We start from the raw sequence: 21,458 nt of genomic DNA on the forward strand, positions 1-21,458 counted from the left end.
TCTTTATTTAAGATCTCTCTGTTGCATATGATAAGTAGGTAGAAAAGGAAGGTCATGCATACTTCAGTTAAGTTTCCACACTGCTGCAGTCAGACCGTTTATTTATTCATGCACAACGTATGTATGCGCATTCCGCAGTTTTCTTTTATAAATATCGCAAATTTTGCTTTAAGAGATTTTAAGAGAAGCATTTATTGAAAATATTAAAATGATCGGTTGAATGACACGGAAAACATATGATACACAAATTTGGCCCGCTGATCAAAATTAACATTATCTGACAATGATCTAACGACATTTTTCGGTTCAATGCTTCGTAACGTTTCCATGTGTTCTGTAAAAACATATGTTTAAAGACCGCAGTATCCTCAAGGCGAGCAACTATTGAGACATAAAAAACTATTCTGGGTACCTATCATCAGGGTTGGGCGTTGGGCATATAAAGAGGTTGTAAGGGCATGAAACACATGTATTAATAATTACACTTTAAACAAACTACATATATATGAAAATTGTGTTCATAACATTCTGTTTTTATTGAGAAATACATTTTTATAGATTATTTATTTTATTTGTTATTAGTTTTATATATATTGTTAAAAACAAAAATTTTAAAAATAATAATAAAAATCTGAATTTTTTAATACAAAAATATTTTAAGTACTAAAAATAACTTATGCAAAGTTTCGTTGAGATTCACCAATTAGTTTATAACAAATAAATATTTTGTTTATTTGCTGAACAACTAATGTCTGCATCTCAATGTAATTTTACATAAATATTTATAAAATACTTATATAAAAAAATTGAAATTTTTATCATTATTTTATAATACATTTTCATATATTTCTATCAGAGTATAAATTTAAAAAGTATTACTTTTTATTGAAATAACTTTTGATCCAGATGGTAAATTGTCTCTAATTTTTTTATATTACTTTTAAATGCAATTTAGAATAATCTGTAATTTTTTCAAGTAATTCTTGAATATATTACATTTGCCTTACAATCTCCTTAAACATAACGTATTTTATACATGGTTTTTTTATACGTATATACCGTATGTTAGACGTATTATATGTACGTTTTATACGTATTATACGTATTATACGTATTATACGTAAGAAACTACTCGCAGCTCTAAATTGCCCAACCCTGCCTATCATGGAAGGGATAATGTAGGAATGAATTCTGATCAGAATTATTCCGTTTTCCCTAGAAAACACAATAAAAATCTAAGGAATAATTGAATAATTCCGGTCGGAATTCATTCTGACTTGTTCCATAGATGCCCTGTTCTGTCACCAAAATGTTTATTTTCGTAACAGCCGACAGAAGATGTGTGCCTATTTTCATCAAGATACATAAATTAATTTTGATCTTAGTTCAACTTTTTTTTACTCTTCATCTTTTTCTAGTTTCAAGAATTATAAAAGGATAAGCTACGTTTACCGTGCGCTTAATCCGCGACCTATACGATAGGTGTCTTTACAGAATAAACAAGGACATCTATTGTATAGGCCACGGCCTAAATGCATGGTGTAAACGTAGCTGAATAAATTGAACTAAGATTAAAGTTAATCTACAATACATTGGTGAAAACGGTCAGTAATCATATATGACAGCATGCACAATATATTGAATTAATAAGATGTACAGTCTTAGCCAACAAACAAAAGTATGAAACATCTTGAATTTGTTACATTTTCTTAGAAAAAGCGATAATAAAAAGTAAAGGACTAGTAAAATATTTATAAAAATATTATAAAAATTGTTATAAGAATAAATATTAATTTCAATAAAACTACTTTTTAATTTATTTTTTGTTAGACATAGAATATTTATATCAATTTGTGAAAGTGCTTTATATTGTGGCTATGAAACTAAGACTTTATATTAATTCAGATTGAATGGCTACATAAATTATATTCGGTAATAATGCGACCTAACAATACAAAGGTGTATATGTATATCGTAAAAAAAGAGAATATATTTACTTAACGTAGTATGCCACACGTATATCTTATGTGTTAATGTACGAAGTTTCTATACACACTATGATAAAAATTATTATGTAAACGTAACAAGAGTTGCAGAATTTATTCTATAAATTTCGCCCTCTCGTAATGATTTAACGGATAGCTTACAAACTAACAGACACACTTCTTACATTCACTTATTTTCTAATTAATAGATTTACTTTAAAAATTCAAGCGTAATGTATCTCAACGTTATAATCAATTTAATTTATAAACGGCTTTGATTTGAAAATTTGTTCGAAGGGAAAATTACGGAAAGAATTATCGAAAATCTCTGTGAAAGCAGTCGAAACGAGTTCGTTGATTAGGCCCCTCGTTAGGACGAAACCCGGCTGCCACGTATGATTAATTATTTTATCGAGGATATTCTCAAGGAATCGTTTGCCAAATAGAAGATTTGAAATGTGAAGCTTCAAATCTTTGATAGATTGGACATCCATTTGAGCTCTCAATTTTTGTCCCGGCAATTTTGTCACTGTGGTCATTTGTATTAGATCATCTGTAACGGAAAAATTATAAAATTATAAATGAACAGTTTTAATATTTCTGTTTTTTTTTTACTTCAGTTATATTTTATCATAACATTAATAATAAAAATATTATATTTCTTTATATTGATGATCACTGGAATAGATTTCATAATCAAATGCAAATTTGCACTTACACAAAGTGAGTGAGAATTTTCCTCTATTATTTATAGTAGAGCTGAAGAATGCGCTTTTAAACTCATAATCACCAGTCAACTTTTTTTCTGGAAAACTTTGCGTGTACACAATCTAATTGATGAAATGCTTTGTTTAGTTATAATTTTATTTTGTCTCATTATTTTGATTCTACTTTTCTCATTAAATAACATAAATTCAATGTATTCAGAAAATAATTATAATCATGCCATCAATTTTTAATATATTTTTTTATCTTAAATATGAAATACTATAAGATAACTAAATATGAAGTCGCTAATAATATATATGAGGCAAAGCAAAATGTTATAAGTGTTATTTTTTAATTTTTCAGGAAAAAGAAAAAACTTATTTTCTTGAAAACCATCACTTCAAAATGTCTATAAAAAAATTATTGTAATAACTAAAGAAATGATATAAACAAAATCAGTCTCTGAAAAAAATTTTAATTAAATATAATTCTTAAAATTTGTGTTAGTTGTTAAAATTTCAAACATTCAAGTTGTAAGTCCAAATAAAATACAAGTTAAAATGGTATAAAGTAAAATAAAAATGTAAGTCAAAATGTTATAAATTTAATTAAAATTATAAGTTAAAATGTTGTAAATCCAATTGCACAACGGACTTACAAAGGAGTTCATGCATTTCAGGCGAGGAGTACGCAGGGATCATTGGGTTCATTTTTTTTCTTACTCAATTTTATTTACTAAATTCAAAAGTAGTGATTAAAATTGTTCTAGAGTATTCGGGAAATATTTTTTTTTCTTAAACAGGAGAAAACAACAATTAATTTTATCATTTTGTTCATAACCATATCTGTGAATTTCTCTTTGTATAAAACTCTTTGTATAAAACTCATCTCTTTGTTAAAATAAATTATTATTAAAGTCATGATTTTTATTTGCGCTGTACAGGATAGTCTATTTTCAACCAATACAATCAATTTTCTTCTAAATGAATAATAAAATGTGATGAAAGTGGAATTGTTTCGAAGAGGACATATTTTGGCCATATTACTTTTTCTTCTAGATGGAGGCGTCAAAAAAATATGAAGGTCACCTCCACTTTTTTAAATAGAATTATATTATTTTTTTTACATAGTGTGATTCCTCTAATTATTCTACATATAAAAGTATTATAGTAGAGATAAAAAACTATTATTTTATAGTAAATAAAATTGAGTAAGAAAAAAAGATAAACACCCAACGATCCCTGCGTGCTCTCCAAATTACCTAAAATGCGTGAATTCCTTATGAGTTGTACTATCAATTCTTCTCCGCTTGTAGCAGCGATTTCCATGACAAATATTAGTGTGTAATAAAACATAGTACAATACTTACAATCCATTCATACAATAAAATGCATTTTCATAATTTTGGCACTTACAACGTTTTGCCATAACACGTCTTGTATGTACAAAATAAACAACAAATTCTCCGATGGCATAGAATTATATGTTATTCCAATTGAAGATATAACGTATAATTTTTAATTATATTGATGGACAGTGTATGTACCTTATAATTATTTAAGTCGGAAACAAATTTTGTTACTTTACTCAGGGACCATCCGGTCTCGGTGACATTTCGAAGAGTTAAAGTAAAACCAAAGTGCGGTACTCCTCTTGTGGCTGTTACCTCTCTGGCAAAAAAGGGATCAAATGGGAGGACATTGTATTTCGATAAACCGGTTTTGAAATAAGGTCGAATTGCATTCAATCCTTCTCTTACGCAGACGTCAAAACCTGATACGTTGGGGTGACAGTTCTTAAAGTTGTCCTCTAAAAACATATAATTGACAATTTATCATAAATACACATTGAAAAGAAATTCTGTAAGAATTGATATAATATCAAGAGACACGGTAGCGCCAAGTATACGCGCCTGTACTGGGCGCAGGAGACACTACAGTGTATCTTTACCCGACCCATCTAGTTGACCGGAAACACTATGTTCATATCTAAAAAACAGCTAGATGGACGAAATTTTTAGTAGGCTCAATCGACAGCACGAGATCCCATTATGTAATGAAAGTGTCGTTATTTTTTTTCTCCGATGAATATTATGGGAAATATTTCAATTTTTCTGTAAAAATGGGGTAAATTAAGATTAAGAAATTCATCAAAGTCTTCGTGGATCATGGTATCCGCGGACACCACGATTTGATTATAAATCGACAATTAATGCTCGAATACGCTCACACACACTCTCAAGTACCCTCCACCAATACTCACCAACACCTACGCTATTCATCCGAACCTCTCCCACCCCCCTCCCACCCACTACAGAGACTTTAATAACTTAGTTTGACGTGACTTCAGCAATGAACACGTCCGTATTGATAAAGACTCAAGTTGAAACGCTTGCAATTAATTTCATTGTAGTTTACTTTGTTGGGTAACTACATTTTTATTGTTTACGAATTATATCTTATCGTCTTATGAATATATAATTTACGCACTAACAATCGCGGAGACTCATACAGACATTTTTTACATTGGATTGATACAATATATTAAAGCTAACATCCTTTTTCAATATATTTTATTACAAATGAAACAAAGTAGGATGTCACATACAATTTAAAATTCAAATTGATGCTTATTATTACAGCATCATTATTAATTGATGATCCATTTAATTTTGTGTTATTAATATTACTTTTTTGTCGTTGACTTATGATTGCGTTCCAAGTCCAGTATATCAACACGCAGTTTAGTGTAACTGAAAGATGTATTTAAAATTTATTATATTTAACCATAGGAAATACTAATAGGTACTTAAATCTAGTCTCGACCGTATTTGACACTTCTTTACTTATTCGAGTTATTCACATAACGTAGTTTAACTTATTACAATTTAAATTACTTATAATATTTATTTGTAATATTACAAAGAGCTGAATTAAATTAGCGGTGTGTGATACTTAAACATTATTATAAGAACATGTTTTAACATTGAATGTTAATATATTCGTATTAACATTGAATGCACACACGTAATCGCATATAATGTAACTTTCACTTCCAGGTATTTCTGTTTTGATAGCACTATACGTTCCTTGAGAACATCTCACTTGTGTATTTCGCATTCTATTACAAAATAGGATATTACGTTACGTATCAACAAATAAACGACATATCAGTTTTTTAGCTGGAAGGCGCAATTTAGCATACTTTTCCATATTTTGCATATTTTACATGTAATTTTAAATGTTAGCTAAGAGTTATATTACATTTTATATATTTTATATTTATTTTTAATATATTGGAACACAATAATGTAGTTTTTTCTTGGTTTATAGCAATTTATAAGAGAAAGAAGTAATTTCCTCTTCTCGTTCTCTTCTTTAAAAACTTAAAAGTATATTGAAAAACTTTTATAATTTAGCTTATTTCTATTTCTATATATACATTCATTTTTTAAAGATTTATATTACACTGTAAAGAGCCAAAATTTGAATTTGATATACGTATGCAAATATTATTATATTTTAGTATAAGATTGTTGTAATATAAAACTTGTAGGACTTGCTTCTAATTAAATCTTTCGCTTAAATTGGCCATAAAATTCTCCATGACATTCTTTATAATGAATAAATGATCTATACAATTGTATCTCTAAAATTCGTGTATAGTCAGTTACTAAAAGGTTGCAACACTTTTTTTTTCGATGGGTTTTGGAATACATAGATCATTTATTCATTATAAAGAATGTCATGGAAAATTTTTTACCTTTTAGTAACCGACTGTATAATTGAAATGTATAATGAAGTAAGCATATAACTAAAAAATTAATTCATCATAAGAATACAGCAGCAATAAAATTTGATGATTTCGATTTTCACTTTACATATTTTTCAATAAACGCTAACTTAGATAATTCCAATGATGTAATTAATCTTTAATGCTTTAATTTAAATTTAGAAAATAACATTTTATATAAATCTTTTCGCCCACAGCAGTATCTTCTGATACTGCTTTAAGAAATCAATTATGTAATTCTTAAAATATGTTCAGGCGCTCACGCGGTGTAAATGTTATTTTATTTTTCATCCATATATAATGAACGATAAAGACAGAATAAAGTTTGCATCGCATGAGAGTCCAGAGTGAATGCTAATATGCGATACATAGGGTGTTTCGAAATTTTTTGCCAAGCGCTCTTGTGAAGATAGAGCGGACTAAATTGAGTCGAAAAATCCTGTACCATTTTGCAATTTTCGCAATAGTTCACAAAATATTAATTACTAAAAATTGCTGAATATATAATATTTGATGCAGTTTTAAATTTAAGTAAATAAAAAAATTAAGTAAATATTGAATTTATAAACGAGTAAATAGATCTAAATGAAATGAACTTTTGCACGAATATTTATTAGAGTTTTACTAATATATATGTATATATATACATATGTATAGAGTGCTCCAAAATTTGAGAGTAATATTGCAGTATAAGACCGTGAAAAATTAAATATCAATAAAAGTGTAAGTCATTTCTTCCTTAAAGTAGTTTTTCAAGTGTAACGTTTCAAATTTGATTAATCATAAGCATTGAAAAGTTATTTGTCCGTGTATGAACAACGGTAATGTTTTGTTAGATCGAATACTGTTGCACGTCACATGGATAGATGACTTTTTAACTAACGCTTGTGATTAGTCAAACTTTAAACATTTATACCTAAAAGATTTTACGGAAACTTTAAGTGTTTATGCCTAAAAAGCTGTACGAAAAAAATAGTTTACACTTTTATTATTTAATTTTTTCATGAAGTTTCACGCTGCAATAATATTACTTCTGAATTTCAGGACACTCTTTATATATATAAAATTTGATTTAATTTGTAATGCTCCTTCCCTATTTTTTAATTTGCAAATAAATATTATAAAATAAGTACTATTCGATTTTACATTACAATTTATTCTTATATAAAATCAAGGAAAACAAAAAATTAAACAACTTTTAAACCAATAAGAAAATTGCACTGCCAAAATTTAAATATTACTCAAAAATAATAAAACAATGTATAACATTTTCATATTTTTTATATAACTCAGTAAACATCAATTAAGACTAACATAACACCAATGTTATAATTTCACTCTCAATTATGTAAACGTAACGCTGCGCTTGGCTTAGCGCCGAAACACTACCGTGTCTCCAGATATAGCACATGTGTTAACAGTTATATTGAGTGTAAAATTATAACATTGATGTCATATTACTTTTAATTGGTGTTTACTGAGAATGTATTTTGAGTAGTGACGTATGTCCTTATTAAGAAGTATTATAATTTTATTTGATGATTATATATTTTTTTGAAGTATCATATCAAACATTTGGTGAATTTGCTTAACTAATGTTATGAATCTATTGATTTCGATATAAATTCAGTGTTATTCTTATATATCTACAAACCAAGCATTTAAATTACCGGCTTGGGAGTTTATTACATGTGTGATCACACATCGAAATTTACTGGCAGTACGTGCAAAATTTGCTTACCCAAATCTGAAGCAACTGAAGCGCGCAATAGTAGCACAAGCAAAAAAGCTTTTAACTGCATCTCTTCGTTTTTTCTTTCTCCCTTATTCTTTTTTTCTATTCAATAAATCTGAAGCACGTAAAAGAAAACACTTCAATATTTATCGATATTCACGAACGATAGGAACGGCGATTTACTTGCAGTATTACACGGACGAGGAGCGCGTACTATGCACTTTCACTGTTTGCGATACATCTGAGAGAACGGTTAGCGAACTGTTTCCGTAACGAAAATTTGGTGGAGATTACGTAATTTTATTGGCGAAAACTTGCAGAGAAGGGTGATGTATTCGAGTGGGAGCAAGAAATGTCGTTGGAAGTTCCTTTTTTTTCTTTTGCTTTGGCATTTAAACCAATTCTTCGTTTAACGACATAAGAGAGAAAACGAGTGTTGTCCAGTAAATTACCTAACTTTACATCGCGCGGTTAAAGGCGAAATCATTCGCAGTTGCTTTATGGAATAGTAACTACAGTATAGTACTTCGATACATGTGTGTGCAGGGCTGGGTATATGTATTTGAAATATTTTTATTTAAAACGTAATATTTGGAACATAAAGTGTAAATTGTATTATGTATTTCAGCGGAGTACATGAAAGTATTATGTATTTTGTATTTAAAATTGAAAGATAAAGTTTTTTGTAATTCAAATAATATTGATTGTCAATCTTGGTATTCGAAATACAAAATACTTTCAATTTTTTGATATTAATACTTAAATATAAAATATAATTATCTTACAAATACTATTTTTCTAATAAAAGTATTTCCAATATGTGCCCAGTCCTGGATACACGTAATATTGCGCTCCAAATGTATTGTTGTGTTATAATTAAAACGTATATTTTCTAAATATTGTCTGTTGTCTAAACTTTCGTATATCTAATCCGAAGAGATCTACAAAGTAGGATAGAGCGGGACTATTTGAGCATAGGGGCAAGTTGGTCAAATGCAAATATCTAAGTAACTAAATATCTAAATAACAAAATATATATAGATACGTCTATGCTTACAAAATGTAGCACAAAGACAGAGATTACTGTATCTTAATACAATAATCTGTGTCCGACTGTCAACAACCAAATAAATTTAAATTAATTTAATCTTAATTAAATTAATTTAAATTTATTTAAGTTTACTTACATCGCCTGAAAAAGACGTTTCGTACATATGCCAAATTTGCGAAGGATATTACTAAGGCCTCTTGGTAGTCTAACTGATAAGGACACGTGTTAGGTCGTTGACAAAGGCTTAATGCCTAAGGTCAGTAAAGAGCTTCTACTGAAGGACGCTCACAAGGAATGTAAGAGATCTGGGTTCAACTCCCAGCCAAGGTAATATTTTTCACAATAATTAAAATTTATTTATAGATTTCATTAGGTTAAAATCTCTCCAATAGATATCTATTGAGAGCATCAAAATTTAATTTGTGATATTATTTCAGTAGTTTAGCTGCGTTTATAAAGTCCGGAAAAATTTCGGCGCATAGTGAATATGACTACAAATATGATACATATGCAAGTACATATATAATATATATATAATTCACATTTGAGTTATTTAAAAAAGCAATTAAGATCTAGCTTCGACCGGCATTAGGCTTTTAATTCATATTATTAGTGAGGGGACTAACGATAATGTTTTTCAATGTAAATATATTATTTCAGCTGTAAAGAACATTCTCATTATACTAAAAATTTTTGAGTATATGCTAATTTTTTTAAATATATGTGATTGCAAAGTACATAAAAATATCATATATTTTTCTTTATAAATTAAAGTATACTTTATACAAGGTGTCCCATTTTAAATAATGCATTGAGATTTAACGAAAACTATGGTAGATACGGAAAAATGTTTCAAATAAAAATTGGTTCTGAGGGGGACATAAGAAGGTATCATTGATTTGATCTTGGATAGCGTCGCCAAGGCCAGGTCAAGGTCATGTCGATTTTTTAAATGGAACCCTCTATTTTTCATTACATTTTCTTGTAGCTTAGCTCGAGAGCTTTTCAAAACACTATAATAAAATATTTTTTCATTAATTTTTTAAATATATTTCATTAATATTTTTTAAATTCATTTTTACGTAAACGATAGAAAGAGATAGAGTTTCTATCGTTAGTTTCCAACAGAATACAAATCTTATATGAACCGATAAAATACGATAGGATTTATATTTGATGCTTGAAAAATCAATGATATACAGCTCATAGAAAACGATTCAAATTGATAGAAATTATATCATTCTCGGTCGTTTTCTATCAACTTTTTTTATCAGGAAAGAACAAGTCACAATAACATCAAAATGACGTTAAATTGAATCGTGATTGAACAAAAAAATAACTTTTAGTAAACATTTTGGAGCCATTTTAACATCATGATGATTTTTTGTTTTGTTTAAATATGTTTTTCAATTTATTGCATATGATAAATCTTAGAAACATTTCTATTAAAACATTTCATATGACATATTACAGCATCTTTTCAAAATTGTTGTACATGAGACGTGAAAGGTTGAACCATTTCTGAAAACTTTCCGCAATAATTGGTACTGTATGGGATATATAATTATATATAGTATATATATATAGCAATTGAAATTTTAATGAATTCTTGCGCATTATGTTTTGCAATGAATTTTATATGTAATTTCCTGTTACACAACGTTCTCTTTTCTCGAATCTGAAGTAATTTAAATAATCCAAATTAATAATTCGAATCCAAAAAACTCTACACTGCGCGCGGGGTGATAAGGTGAGAAGAGTAGCGGAAGACGGAACCGAGTCGAAAGTCGGCCGAGAAGTGCAAATCATGCCCTGATATAATATTATACAGGGTGTTTCCAAATTAAATCGCAAAACTTCGGGAGCGTGTAGAGGAGTAAAAAACTAAGAAAAAAAGTCCTATAGACATATGCTCGTTTTTGCTCCGTTTCAGAGAAATCGAAAAAAAATGTTTACATTTCTTGCCATATCTAGCACCGACATATTTGATTACATTTTCCACTTTCTGTTATGAATTTGTCAGTCGCTCTTTGAAAGCCTTTAACAGTAGATGAATTTTGTCTTTTGCAATATGCCGCGTACGTATTCTAATAGTGAATATGCTGATATGGTTTTTGTATACGGTTTCTGCAACGGTAATGCTTTAAAGGCGGTGCGAGAATATGCACGACGATTTCCAAACAGAAGAGTGCCAAACCGAAGAGTGTTTATGTTGACATTTAATAGATTGCGAGAGACTGGATCATTTTCAATTCGACAAGAAAACAACCGATTTCAAGCAGCGTTACGAAGAGATTTGCAGGCAGGGAATCGTATTTTACAACATTTTGACAATCATCCTGAGACCAGCGTTCGGAATGCGTCGGCTGTATTGGGAGTGTCACCACAAACAATACATATGTCTATAGGACTTTTTTTCTTAGTTTTTTACTCCTCTACACGCTCCCGAAGTTTTGCCATTTAATTTGGAAACACCCTGTATATTAGAGTTGTTCAAATATTCGGTATTTCGCCCATTACCGTTCCTATTTCTCATTTCATTGCTGTTTTGTAGTAACTCGCGATATTCGGTCTCAGGGACGATACTAGTCTGAAATTGTTAAGGGGATCCTAAAGCCCGAACTCCGATAAAGTCATCAGAGGCCGCTGTTTTTCCATCGCGCATCGACATGTTTTTATATACTATCATACCAAATATCTCACGCTATCTATGATACAAATACAAAATGAATATGAAATACATTTTACTTTTACTTGTACAAAATAAATTGAAATAATGTTCAATCATCATCTAATGAGTTTTCGTAAGATTTGTTAATATAAATATGTTGTAATGAAAATACATTATTGTTATATCATTTTCGTTCAGTCTCTGGTAAAAATCTCATTAATGATTTTAAATTTATGTCCTTTTTCCATAGAGTATATTATTTTCACCACTACAGGACAATCGCGAAATACGTTCATATTTAACTAATATAAGCAACATCAATTCCTTGTTTATTTGTGCTAATCTCTGGAAAAAGCTCCTAAATAGAATTGTGCCTTTATTCCGCCAATCCCCTCAATTATATGTATAGTCATATATATAGGTTATAAAAGATATTCGTAAGTGTAAATCTTAAGCTATAGTTATAACCCACGTATTAAATACCATTTTTAAAACAAATGCACGATTAATGTACATTAATATTAGTATTAATAAATAAATTCCTGCATATTAAATCTCAAAAATTTTATTATATTAATTAGCTTTTGAATTAACTCATGATTACTTGGCAAACAGAAAAAATTTAATAACATAAAAATGAAGAAACAGAAAACTTTTTTTTAATTTAACTTTTTTGAAATTTCTTCTTAAAAATTTATCTTCGTATGTTTTAACGCTAAAAAATTTTTTATGAGAATTATATAAAAATTAAAATTTTTCAATATGTACTGTCTGTTATTAAAGAATATTCTTGTACATTCTAAATGTTTATAATGATAGATTGTAAATCATGAAATGCATGTTCATTCTACCGAAATCTCATTGCATAATGCGACGGCTTAATTGTAGTCGAATGCAAATGACTCGTTACATCATACAGAGTACACTCTCACAGCGTTGCGTCCATAATTGCCTTTATCAACATGAATCTATTGTTAATGTTTACATTGAATATAAGATTATTGTTTTATTTCATGATTTATCTTTGCAGTTTTACCGCGAAAAATCTCGCCTTCTTTGACAATAGCGATCGACCGCTACGTTTATATTTAAAAAATCCATCTTAATTTATTAACGTCAACTTGTAGATGCAATATTTACTTTTCATGATCAAATCGCCGTTGGAAATTTCTCATTATAGCGTGCGATAATCTATTGTATGATTTATACGCAAGAGGCACAGCACAGACAACATATCTTCTAGGTAAGGCACTTTCGTCCAGCTGTCTCCACAATCTAAGCAGAACTCGTCTGCTGTTGCAGACGACGAAGAAGGCGCAGGTGCATACATGTTATAGCAGTGAAAGTATCCGCGAGTGCAGTTACGATCTGCTGTCTGTCAATGCCCTCTCTTGAATAGTCAGTCTTATTCTAACGGCGCCGTTTATTCGAGTCCTCAGTCGAATTCATCGTCGTAGTCAGTGATCTTTGATTGCAATAAGATCTCAGTGTCTAACATCAACAAAAGATTGAAGCTACAAAGGTGAATACAAACAAGTCCCGATAATCGAATCTTTCGTGAAACTTTCGTTTTCGTCGTTGCGACTGCCTTAAAAAATTATGAACAAGAGGCTGTGGGCCATCATTTTCCTCGTCGTCAGCTGTACGGCAACTCTCTCCTCCGATACAAGCCGTGAGTAATCAAAAACATTTTCTGTAAATTTAATGTTAGTATTTTTAATATTTTTACCGCTGAATATTCATATAGTTATAATCATTATTTGAATTGGAATAAACAAGAACTATTAGTTTAATTATAATAAATTTTATTATAATAAATAAAAGACATAATTTGCAATTAATTATTGTTAAAAAATTCGATGGTGTCAATTTACTTGACATAATCAATTTTTTTTTTTCGAAGTAGACGTAATATATTTAATATAAATAAAAACCTAGAAAAATAGGACAATTTATGATTAAAAAAATTTTTGAGAACATTCGATTGTTTTACATACTAAAATACCTTTTTGTAATAATGGTAAATTTTGTAATTCAAGTTACGTGTAATTTTCTATGCAACATGCAACCGCACTGCACTGTCGCAAAGGCCGGATCTCTGTTTCCGCAGAAATGCGTGTTGTAATCAAATATGTTTCAATGTTCTCAAACATAAAGTATAGACGTAAAACTTCGGTCATTTTATTTAAATTCAATAAGTCTGTAATCTATTTAAAATTATTGCCAAATATTTACGTTATAAAGAATAGAATACAGCACTCTCGAAAAAAAGATACAAATTCAAATAGGTAGAACATATTGTTTCTAATGGATATTTGAATGTTTATGTGTACCTGTATATGTACGTGTACTGCTCTAATTATGTAATGTTCATTATTCGTCGTACTAATAATTTTCTGACATGATTTTGCAAAGCATTAGAAAAAAACGTCAGAAAAAGAACTCTTAACATAAATACCATAAGTAACTTGCAGCTGTACCAATCCACTTATTCTTGAAGGTGTATTTTCGTTCATGAGATAGAACTTTCACTTTTAACACGACTAGAGATTAACACGCTTTTTACTCATTGACGCTTTTACTTATACGATTTAGAACATCAAATTTCTCTTGCTATATTAAGAACATAAAAAAGAAGTAAAATTTAAAGAATGTAATTATTACCTTCAGAACAATACAATATACACAACTGAACAACATACCTTAAAATAATATATATTCAATACATGTATAATAACATTCTACTCGTAGCCGAATATGTGAAACAATGTTCCAAAAGTGATCCAAAGCTGATAACTTGTCTGATCGACGCTCTACATCATCTGCGACCTTATCTGAAAGTCGGAATCTCCGAAATTGAGTTACCCTCAGTAGAACCGTTCCGTGTAAGTTTAATCTGCTAAATTGGATATATTATAAACAATATTAAAGTCACGTTGTATTTAATTATATGATTTATACCAATAGATTTCTTTCAAGAAGAAGCATTCCAAATAAAAAATGTCTTATAATGTAACATAAGAAAAGTAGTTATACTTACGTGTGTGTGTCTGTGTATCTTCATCTCATAATCACTTTTTACTTATTTGTTTTTATTAATAATGTATGTATACATATTTGTTTTACTTCAGAAGTTTTTAATTTGTTACATTTAAAAAAAACAATTAATAATAATTGTGATAATTAATAAAAATTGTGAAGTTATAACATGCTGCTCTTACACTTTGACAAGCATCCGCTAATCTCGCATGTTTAAAGTTTAATATACTGAAACTTAAAATTTAATATGTTAAAAATTTAATATATTGTATGTAATGATGTATAATAATATACATATAATGGAAGATTCTTATTTATGTCATTTTATATTTACTATTTTACATGTTCATTTACATATATATTTTACATATTCCGTCTATTTCAATAGATGGACGAACTGACTCTCTCCCTGACAGGTGGTACGAACGGTTATAAGATTCAGCTACGAGACCTTTTTATAAGGGGAGCGAGTAACTACACAGTGGAGGATATCAAGCTGGGTTCACCCTTCCAAGCCATTGTTCGAATGCCAGCACTTATATTAGATGCGCATTATTCCAGGTAAATTCTGTATCTATTTTTTAAATGTGATTCCGTGTATATAAAGAAAAATTATATTTATTTTGAAAAACTATGTAATATTCCATCACAGAAAAAAAACACAGCTGAAAACTTCATTGATTCAGCAAATCTACAGTCGTAATATACAAAGGTTTGCTGTACCACCCAATTTATTTCTTTTCCGTGATTTCATTTTATAAGTTGTAAAAATTGTAGTTCAATAATAAGTTGTAAAAAGTATACAATTTAATAATTATATTTTTTTACATTTAAACGATGGAATTTCTGTTTCATCAAATTTAATTTTTACAGTTCTGGTGTATTAATAATTTTGCCTGCAAGTGGAAACGGTACATTCCACGCGCGTTTCGGAGATGCTAGAATACTAGTCAGAGGGACAATCTCTACAAAGTCGCAAGAAAACAAGACGTATTTAAATGTCGATAATCTCGATGTTGTGCTTGGAGTGAAAAATTTGCAAATGCGAGTCAGCAAGATTTTCAACAACAATCGAATACTCAGTAAGCAAATCACACAAACACTAATAATATAAGAATGATTATAGTTAAAGTCGTTAACTTTTACGAACAATTCATTTTTTATCATTGTATATTACTTTTTAATTTTTAGCCGAGGCAATCAATCTCTTCCTTCGAGAAAATGGACAGGAAGTACTGAAATTAATGGAACCGCAACTAAAAAAGAAGTTATCGGCACTCTTTGCTGGCATTGTTAACCAGCTGCTGCGACATGTACCAGTGGAATCGTTCCTTATACCTTAGGACATTATTTACATATTATATTAGTACATATACTATTAGCTTTTTGTTATTGAAAAATCAATGATATATCTTAAATATGCACGAATACTAAATAATGCGTAAAAAATTATAGCGTAAAAAAGGTATCTTATCAAGTATTTTTTTAATTAAAAAAGAGGAAAACACAATATATAGACACGCATTTAAGTTGCTTCGTTCGTTTACTCGTGACAACAAAGTATTATTTGTGTAATCCATTAATCAGAGATTGAACATATAGTTTAAAAAACATACAATTACATTCAAAGATAAATATAGTAGATAATTTTCGTTGATATTGCCTTAGAAAAAAATTATATTATATGTTGATAGTAAACGTGATTGTTGCTTATAGTAAAACAGAGGTATATAAATTGTTATTATATTAAGTTTTAAATGTGGTATTACAGTTTTAGCGCACAATGGAATTAATGGTATATATTGATAGAGTAAAACAAGTGTACTTTTTATCATATAAATATATATGATAAAAATTAATTATTTTAATTCGTTTATATTCATTAATTTTATACGTAAGAGTTATTACCTATTACGTTTTGCGTAATATTAATAAGTTGATTGAACACGCTAGACCAACAATAATTTGAAAAAAACTTTCAAGAGAATTGATAATTATCAGAAAAATCATTAAATTTATATCTGTTTGATATCCTTCATATTATCCTTGATATTTATTACGTCGGTGCTTTACATAAACAATTGCTAGTGAAAATAGCAGTAACACAATAATAGTAACAATTCTAAGAAAAATCTATGTTTACACGTTACATAATTATGCAATAAACTCGCCATTGTCGCACTATTCACACGCATGTCGACGTCGTGCAAATCTAAATAACACTATCAGAAGTATACACAATGAAAAAAAAGAATTTTATCACTTCGGGATGTTCACAGACTTCAGATAAAGGAATTTTGCGTTCCTTTGCACCGATTTGAGCAGTCCGTGAAATATTTAGAACTCCAAATTCGGCGCTACTTCAATCATACATACTACACTATGTAAATGTCCTAGCAAGAAGAAACATCCTCAAAGGTTTTAAGGGAACGTCTTCGAGAAGGATATCTTCGAGAATATGCGGTTGCTGAGCTCAGTAAGACGTTCATCCCAGTTCTTCGTGAGGAATGGTAGCATCGTACGATATAAGGTCGGCCAATATTCGTTCACGAATTTCATGGCGGCATTGTCTGAAAGTAAAAATACGTACCTAATGACTTATGTGACGATTACGCCATGAATTATGTCGACATGTAAAAAAGCAAACTAACTGAATTCGTAATCATTACGTAACGACGGATTACGGCATCAGAGTGCTGTTTCCCATCGAGCAATTATCAACGAATTGCTGAAGTGATATAACAAGACAATTAGGGATAATGTTAAACAGAAAATTATAGCAATAAGAATGAAAAAACACTGTGTCTTGCGTCTAGTGTTTCCTTTTTGACATAACTCGTAACTTACCAATAAAAATCAATTTCAATTTCTATGGAAATGTGAGAACTTATAGGTAAACGTAAATCCAGCTACCCAGGTAGCACCTGTTGGTTCTTATACGATTCTTAACTGTATCTAATATTCTACAAGCGTTTAGGAAACGTATATAAAACCAACATGAGTTATTGGAGTAAAGAATATGTTGAAGAAATAGTTTACTTACTGAGTTCCTCGTTACCATTGAACATATCACTGAACCAGATCTGCATCTTTCCAACTTCCGGATTTAAATGGAAATGTTCGAGCGTCCATCTATCGTTAGCTACGGGTCCTTCCATTATCCACGTGCATTTAATGTCTTCCATGCTAATGTTAAAGAATCCTGCCGCGATAGAAATTAAGATATATTATATATCTTTTACGTAGAATAATTAATAAAAATATCTTAATTTATTGCCTATAAAATATAAATTAATAAATTTGGAAAATATATATAACAGATATAAATATAACATAAAGCCAAAATCAAAAGAATACATGCTTTTCATTAGTGATTCATAAAATTATCTATTATCAAATGATAAAAAAATATAAAAGTGGAAAATTAAATAATAATGAGTGCTTGTGCTACTTTTAATGTTTAAAGTAAATGCATATAATATCTTCTTTTGTATTTTCAATATTTTTAAAATAAATTTTATGATATTTTGTACATACATACATTTAAAATATTGTCAATATTAAAAGTAATTAATTTACATACCTTCACCACCAATTTGGAACGTTCCCAGAGATCCATCTGCCTTATAATTTCCCTCAATGAGTACCTTTGGCAAATCGACATCAAGCTCTAATTTAAAATAATTATCGGAATGCTGTGGTCTCACGGCCAAGAACTGAGCCTTCGCAAGTCCATAGGTGTTAACATTTGTGACTGTTATGTCCGCGCGTACGTCGTTAGTTTCGTACACGGTTCTCTCGTGATCGGTAAAGTACGGATCCAAAACTGGCATATCAAGTTTCGGGATACCTTCCAAAAAAAATTAAAACTTGTGCAAGAATATAATATATTAACATAAATTAAATAATAACAAATCTGTCTATGTTCATGCATATATCACATTTATATAATAATAAATATAATAAAAACTTGACAGTTTCGAGTAAATTAAAGAGAAATATTATCAGTGCCCCATTTTTAATACCTGGAACGAAGTTCGGCCATGCTTCTTGTATTGCAAGTCTCATGCAAGACGAATAGTCATCTGCGTCATGCTTACAGGTTTGTACAGCTGCATAAAAAATATACAATAATGTATATTAATAATAACAGCACATTAATTATTTAAGTCATTACTGCACTAAGTTGCGATAAAAATACTAAAATTTTTTAATTTCAGTCTCTTTATTAACATTACTCAAATATTGTTCATTTTTATTCATTATCTTTGATGCTAATTATTTCAATACTAAAAATTTAATTCTAGAAAATATTTAATTGAAATATATTTATGTAAGTCACTGTAATAGGATCTTGCGTAAGCTCGGCTTAGAAAATTCTATATACAAGTTTCGAATACATTGTGGTTAATAATAACGAAACCTCTTTCCTTTCTCCGATAAAACCAACCACAAAATATATTAATCAATTACATATCAATTTTCGCAAAACGTATAGTTCGTCAAAAAATAAAAATATTGCTATTGAAATTATCATAATTAGTGGTTGAAACGTGTGAAAAACGATAAAAGTATATGATTAACCGTTTAAAGTTGTGCAATTATTATCCACTCAACCGCGCGTAAATGTAAGTTTCAGCATATACAAATTACATTCAAAATTAATAGTCATTCAATTGTAGATATATTATACACAGGTTTGTATCTAAAATATTACAAACTATATTATAAATAATTTTCAAAAGTACATAAAACCAAAAGTACAAAACGAAAAAAATTTATATGGGAGGTCATTTTCTTTCTCAAGATGTAAAAGTGTAAAATTTGTTATTATCACATTGTAGATTGGTCAAAAATTATTTAGAGCAGAATCAATAGTTGTAAATTTTAAAAAAATTATTAACAAAATTAAAAAATATGTCAAAATTAAAAAACATTAGAACGAAAAAAAGAGTAACGTTGAAAATAATAAATAATTTGTTTAAAAAATAACGCAAATAAAATAATTTTCAAAAATTCATTAAACCCTACCACCGAGTGATGAGATATTTTTCTTTTTTATCAACCTAACTTTATATACAGCTTTTCTTTTTGGGTTCCCCTACACGCACTCTCAAAGTTAGTTAATTAAAAGAGTCATGTTACAATATTTTCTTATTCGCTCATACTCTAATTTTATTTACTTTATGAGATAATATATAATTTTGTTTGTCATTTTAATTTCTTGAAACTAGTTACTAGTTCTGGAGAAAGCAAAAATAGAGTCTGAGTCATATAATTAAAATGTATTAATAAATGCAATGACGATTCTGTTATATATTTTATTTATACATCTAATATAGAATAAATTATAATTTACGTAATTAATTATGATTTATCCTAATAGTTGTAAAAATGATATCAGTTATAATTATACGTATCTATATTGAAATGACATATTGAATAAATTATCAAGAATTAATTAAAGTGAAAGTATCACATAATATAGATGTAATTTAATTAGATATGTATTATACATTGACGTTTCAGTTATTAGGCAATAATTAAATTTGATAATTGAGTTTTTTAATATATAAAAATTATTTTTTTATATAAAAATTATATACAAATAGTGTTAAGAACATATTATATAATGAGATTTATTATAATGAAGTATCGCATTATCAAAGAATAATATTTGTCTCCAGCAAACTATCACAAAAGATTTTATATCACAAACGGACCGTAATAACTGCACGTAAAATTTAAAAGTACAAAATGCACATGTTTCTGTTTGTACACTGGAAAGTAGTATCTAAAATTGTTGTTATGAATATTACATAAAATCAATTAAAATTTTTATAATTAATTTCCATAGGGCACAGATCTCCAAGAAACATTCTAAAAACAGAAGACGTCTTACTATTCTAAAAACGTTTACAGAACGTTCCCAGGATGTCTCTTGGATAAAGTGTGCTGTAGGTTGCTTCTTGCTCAAAACAGAATTAAAAAATGAGATAGTTAAATTTAATTTTATGGAAATAATTTTTAGATTAGGTAAAGGAAATCGGTAATTGAACAAAGGACTTACGAAGTTCGAAATCCTGAGCCGCGGTGAGCACAAACGCGGTAGCGCAGAATAGGGCGAGCGCGTAGAACGACATCCTGCCTGGTTAAAAATCTTGGCAGCTAGCCTGGCCAATTATAAACACTCGGTTTATATAGTTTCCCGGCCCAAGGACTCGGCAAAGATACATTGCAAAATTGCATGTCATTAAACACGTGAGAGGCGAGGAGCAACAGTGGCACTTGGTCAGCGGTAAATTAAAACGCGGCTGCGATAGCTCCGGAAAATGTGCTTTTCTTTGGTTTAGGACATCTCTGATAAGTGATGTAGAAAACGAAGGGAGTAGTTAAACATGTTGTGTACTCTTTAAGATAGTTTATAAAATTTTATATATTTAAAAAAAATTAAACTCAGAGAAAAGATAATTCGTT

At 29.1% G+C, this 21,458-nt stretch overlaps 3 protein-coding genes across 3 annotated transcripts; 1 reads left to right on the plus strand and 2 right to left on the minus strand.

Moving 5' to 3' along the window:
• Positions 1-2,242: 2,242 nt before the first annotated feature.
• Jhbp16 (Juvenile hormone binding protein 16) lies at positions 2,243-8,436 on the minus strand. Its single transcript, XM_018451850.1, has 4 exons — positions 8,227-8,436; positions 4,240-4,502; positions 2,704-2,815; positions 2,243-2,538 (listed from the first exon to the last, which is right to left on the minus strand). The coding sequence occupies exons 1-4, from the start codon at positions 8,285-8,287 to the stop codon at positions 2,243-2,245; spliced, it is 732 nt and encodes a 243-aa protein (XP_018307352.1). The 5' UTR covers positions 8,288-8,436.
• Positions 8,437-13,265: 4,829 nt separating this feature from the next.
• On the plus strand, positions 13,266-16,606 carry LOC108725076 (circadian clock-controlled protein). The gene is made up of 5 exons (XM_018451855.1): positions 13,266-13,614; positions 14,694-14,827; positions 15,370-15,542; positions 15,855-16,063; positions 16,173-16,606. Exons 1-5 carry the CDS (start codon positions 13,542-13,544, stop codon positions 16,322-16,324), a joined length of 741 nt encoding a protein of 246 aa, XP_018307357.1. The 5' UTR covers positions 13,266-13,541; the 3' UTR covers positions 16,325-16,606.
• Positions 16,607-17,010: 404 nt separating this feature from the next.
• Positions 17,011-21,143, minus strand: LOC108725074 (circadian clock-controlled protein). Its single transcript, XM_018451853.1, has 5 exons — positions 21,052-21,143; positions 19,007-19,093; positions 18,565-18,831; positions 18,025-18,183; positions 17,011-17,551 (listed from the first exon to the last, which is right to left on the minus strand). The coding sequence occupies exons 1-5, from the start codon at positions 21,122-21,124 to the stop codon at positions 17,403-17,405; spliced, it is 735 nt and encodes a 244-aa protein (XP_018307355.1). The 5' UTR covers positions 21,125-21,143; the 3' UTR covers positions 17,011-17,402.
• Between the last annotated feature and the right edge of the window lie 315 nt (positions 21,144-21,458).

The sequence above is a fragment of the Mycetomoellerius zeteki genome, unplaced genomic scaffold, assembly GCF_001594055.1.
Source record: "Mycetomoellerius zeteki isolate Tzet28-1 unplaced genomic scaffold, Tzet1.0 scaffold324, whole genome shotgun sequence".
In the NCBI taxonomy this organism is placed as follows: Eukaryota; Metazoa; Arthropoda; class Insecta; order Hymenoptera; family Formicidae; genus Mycetomoellerius; species Mycetomoellerius zeteki.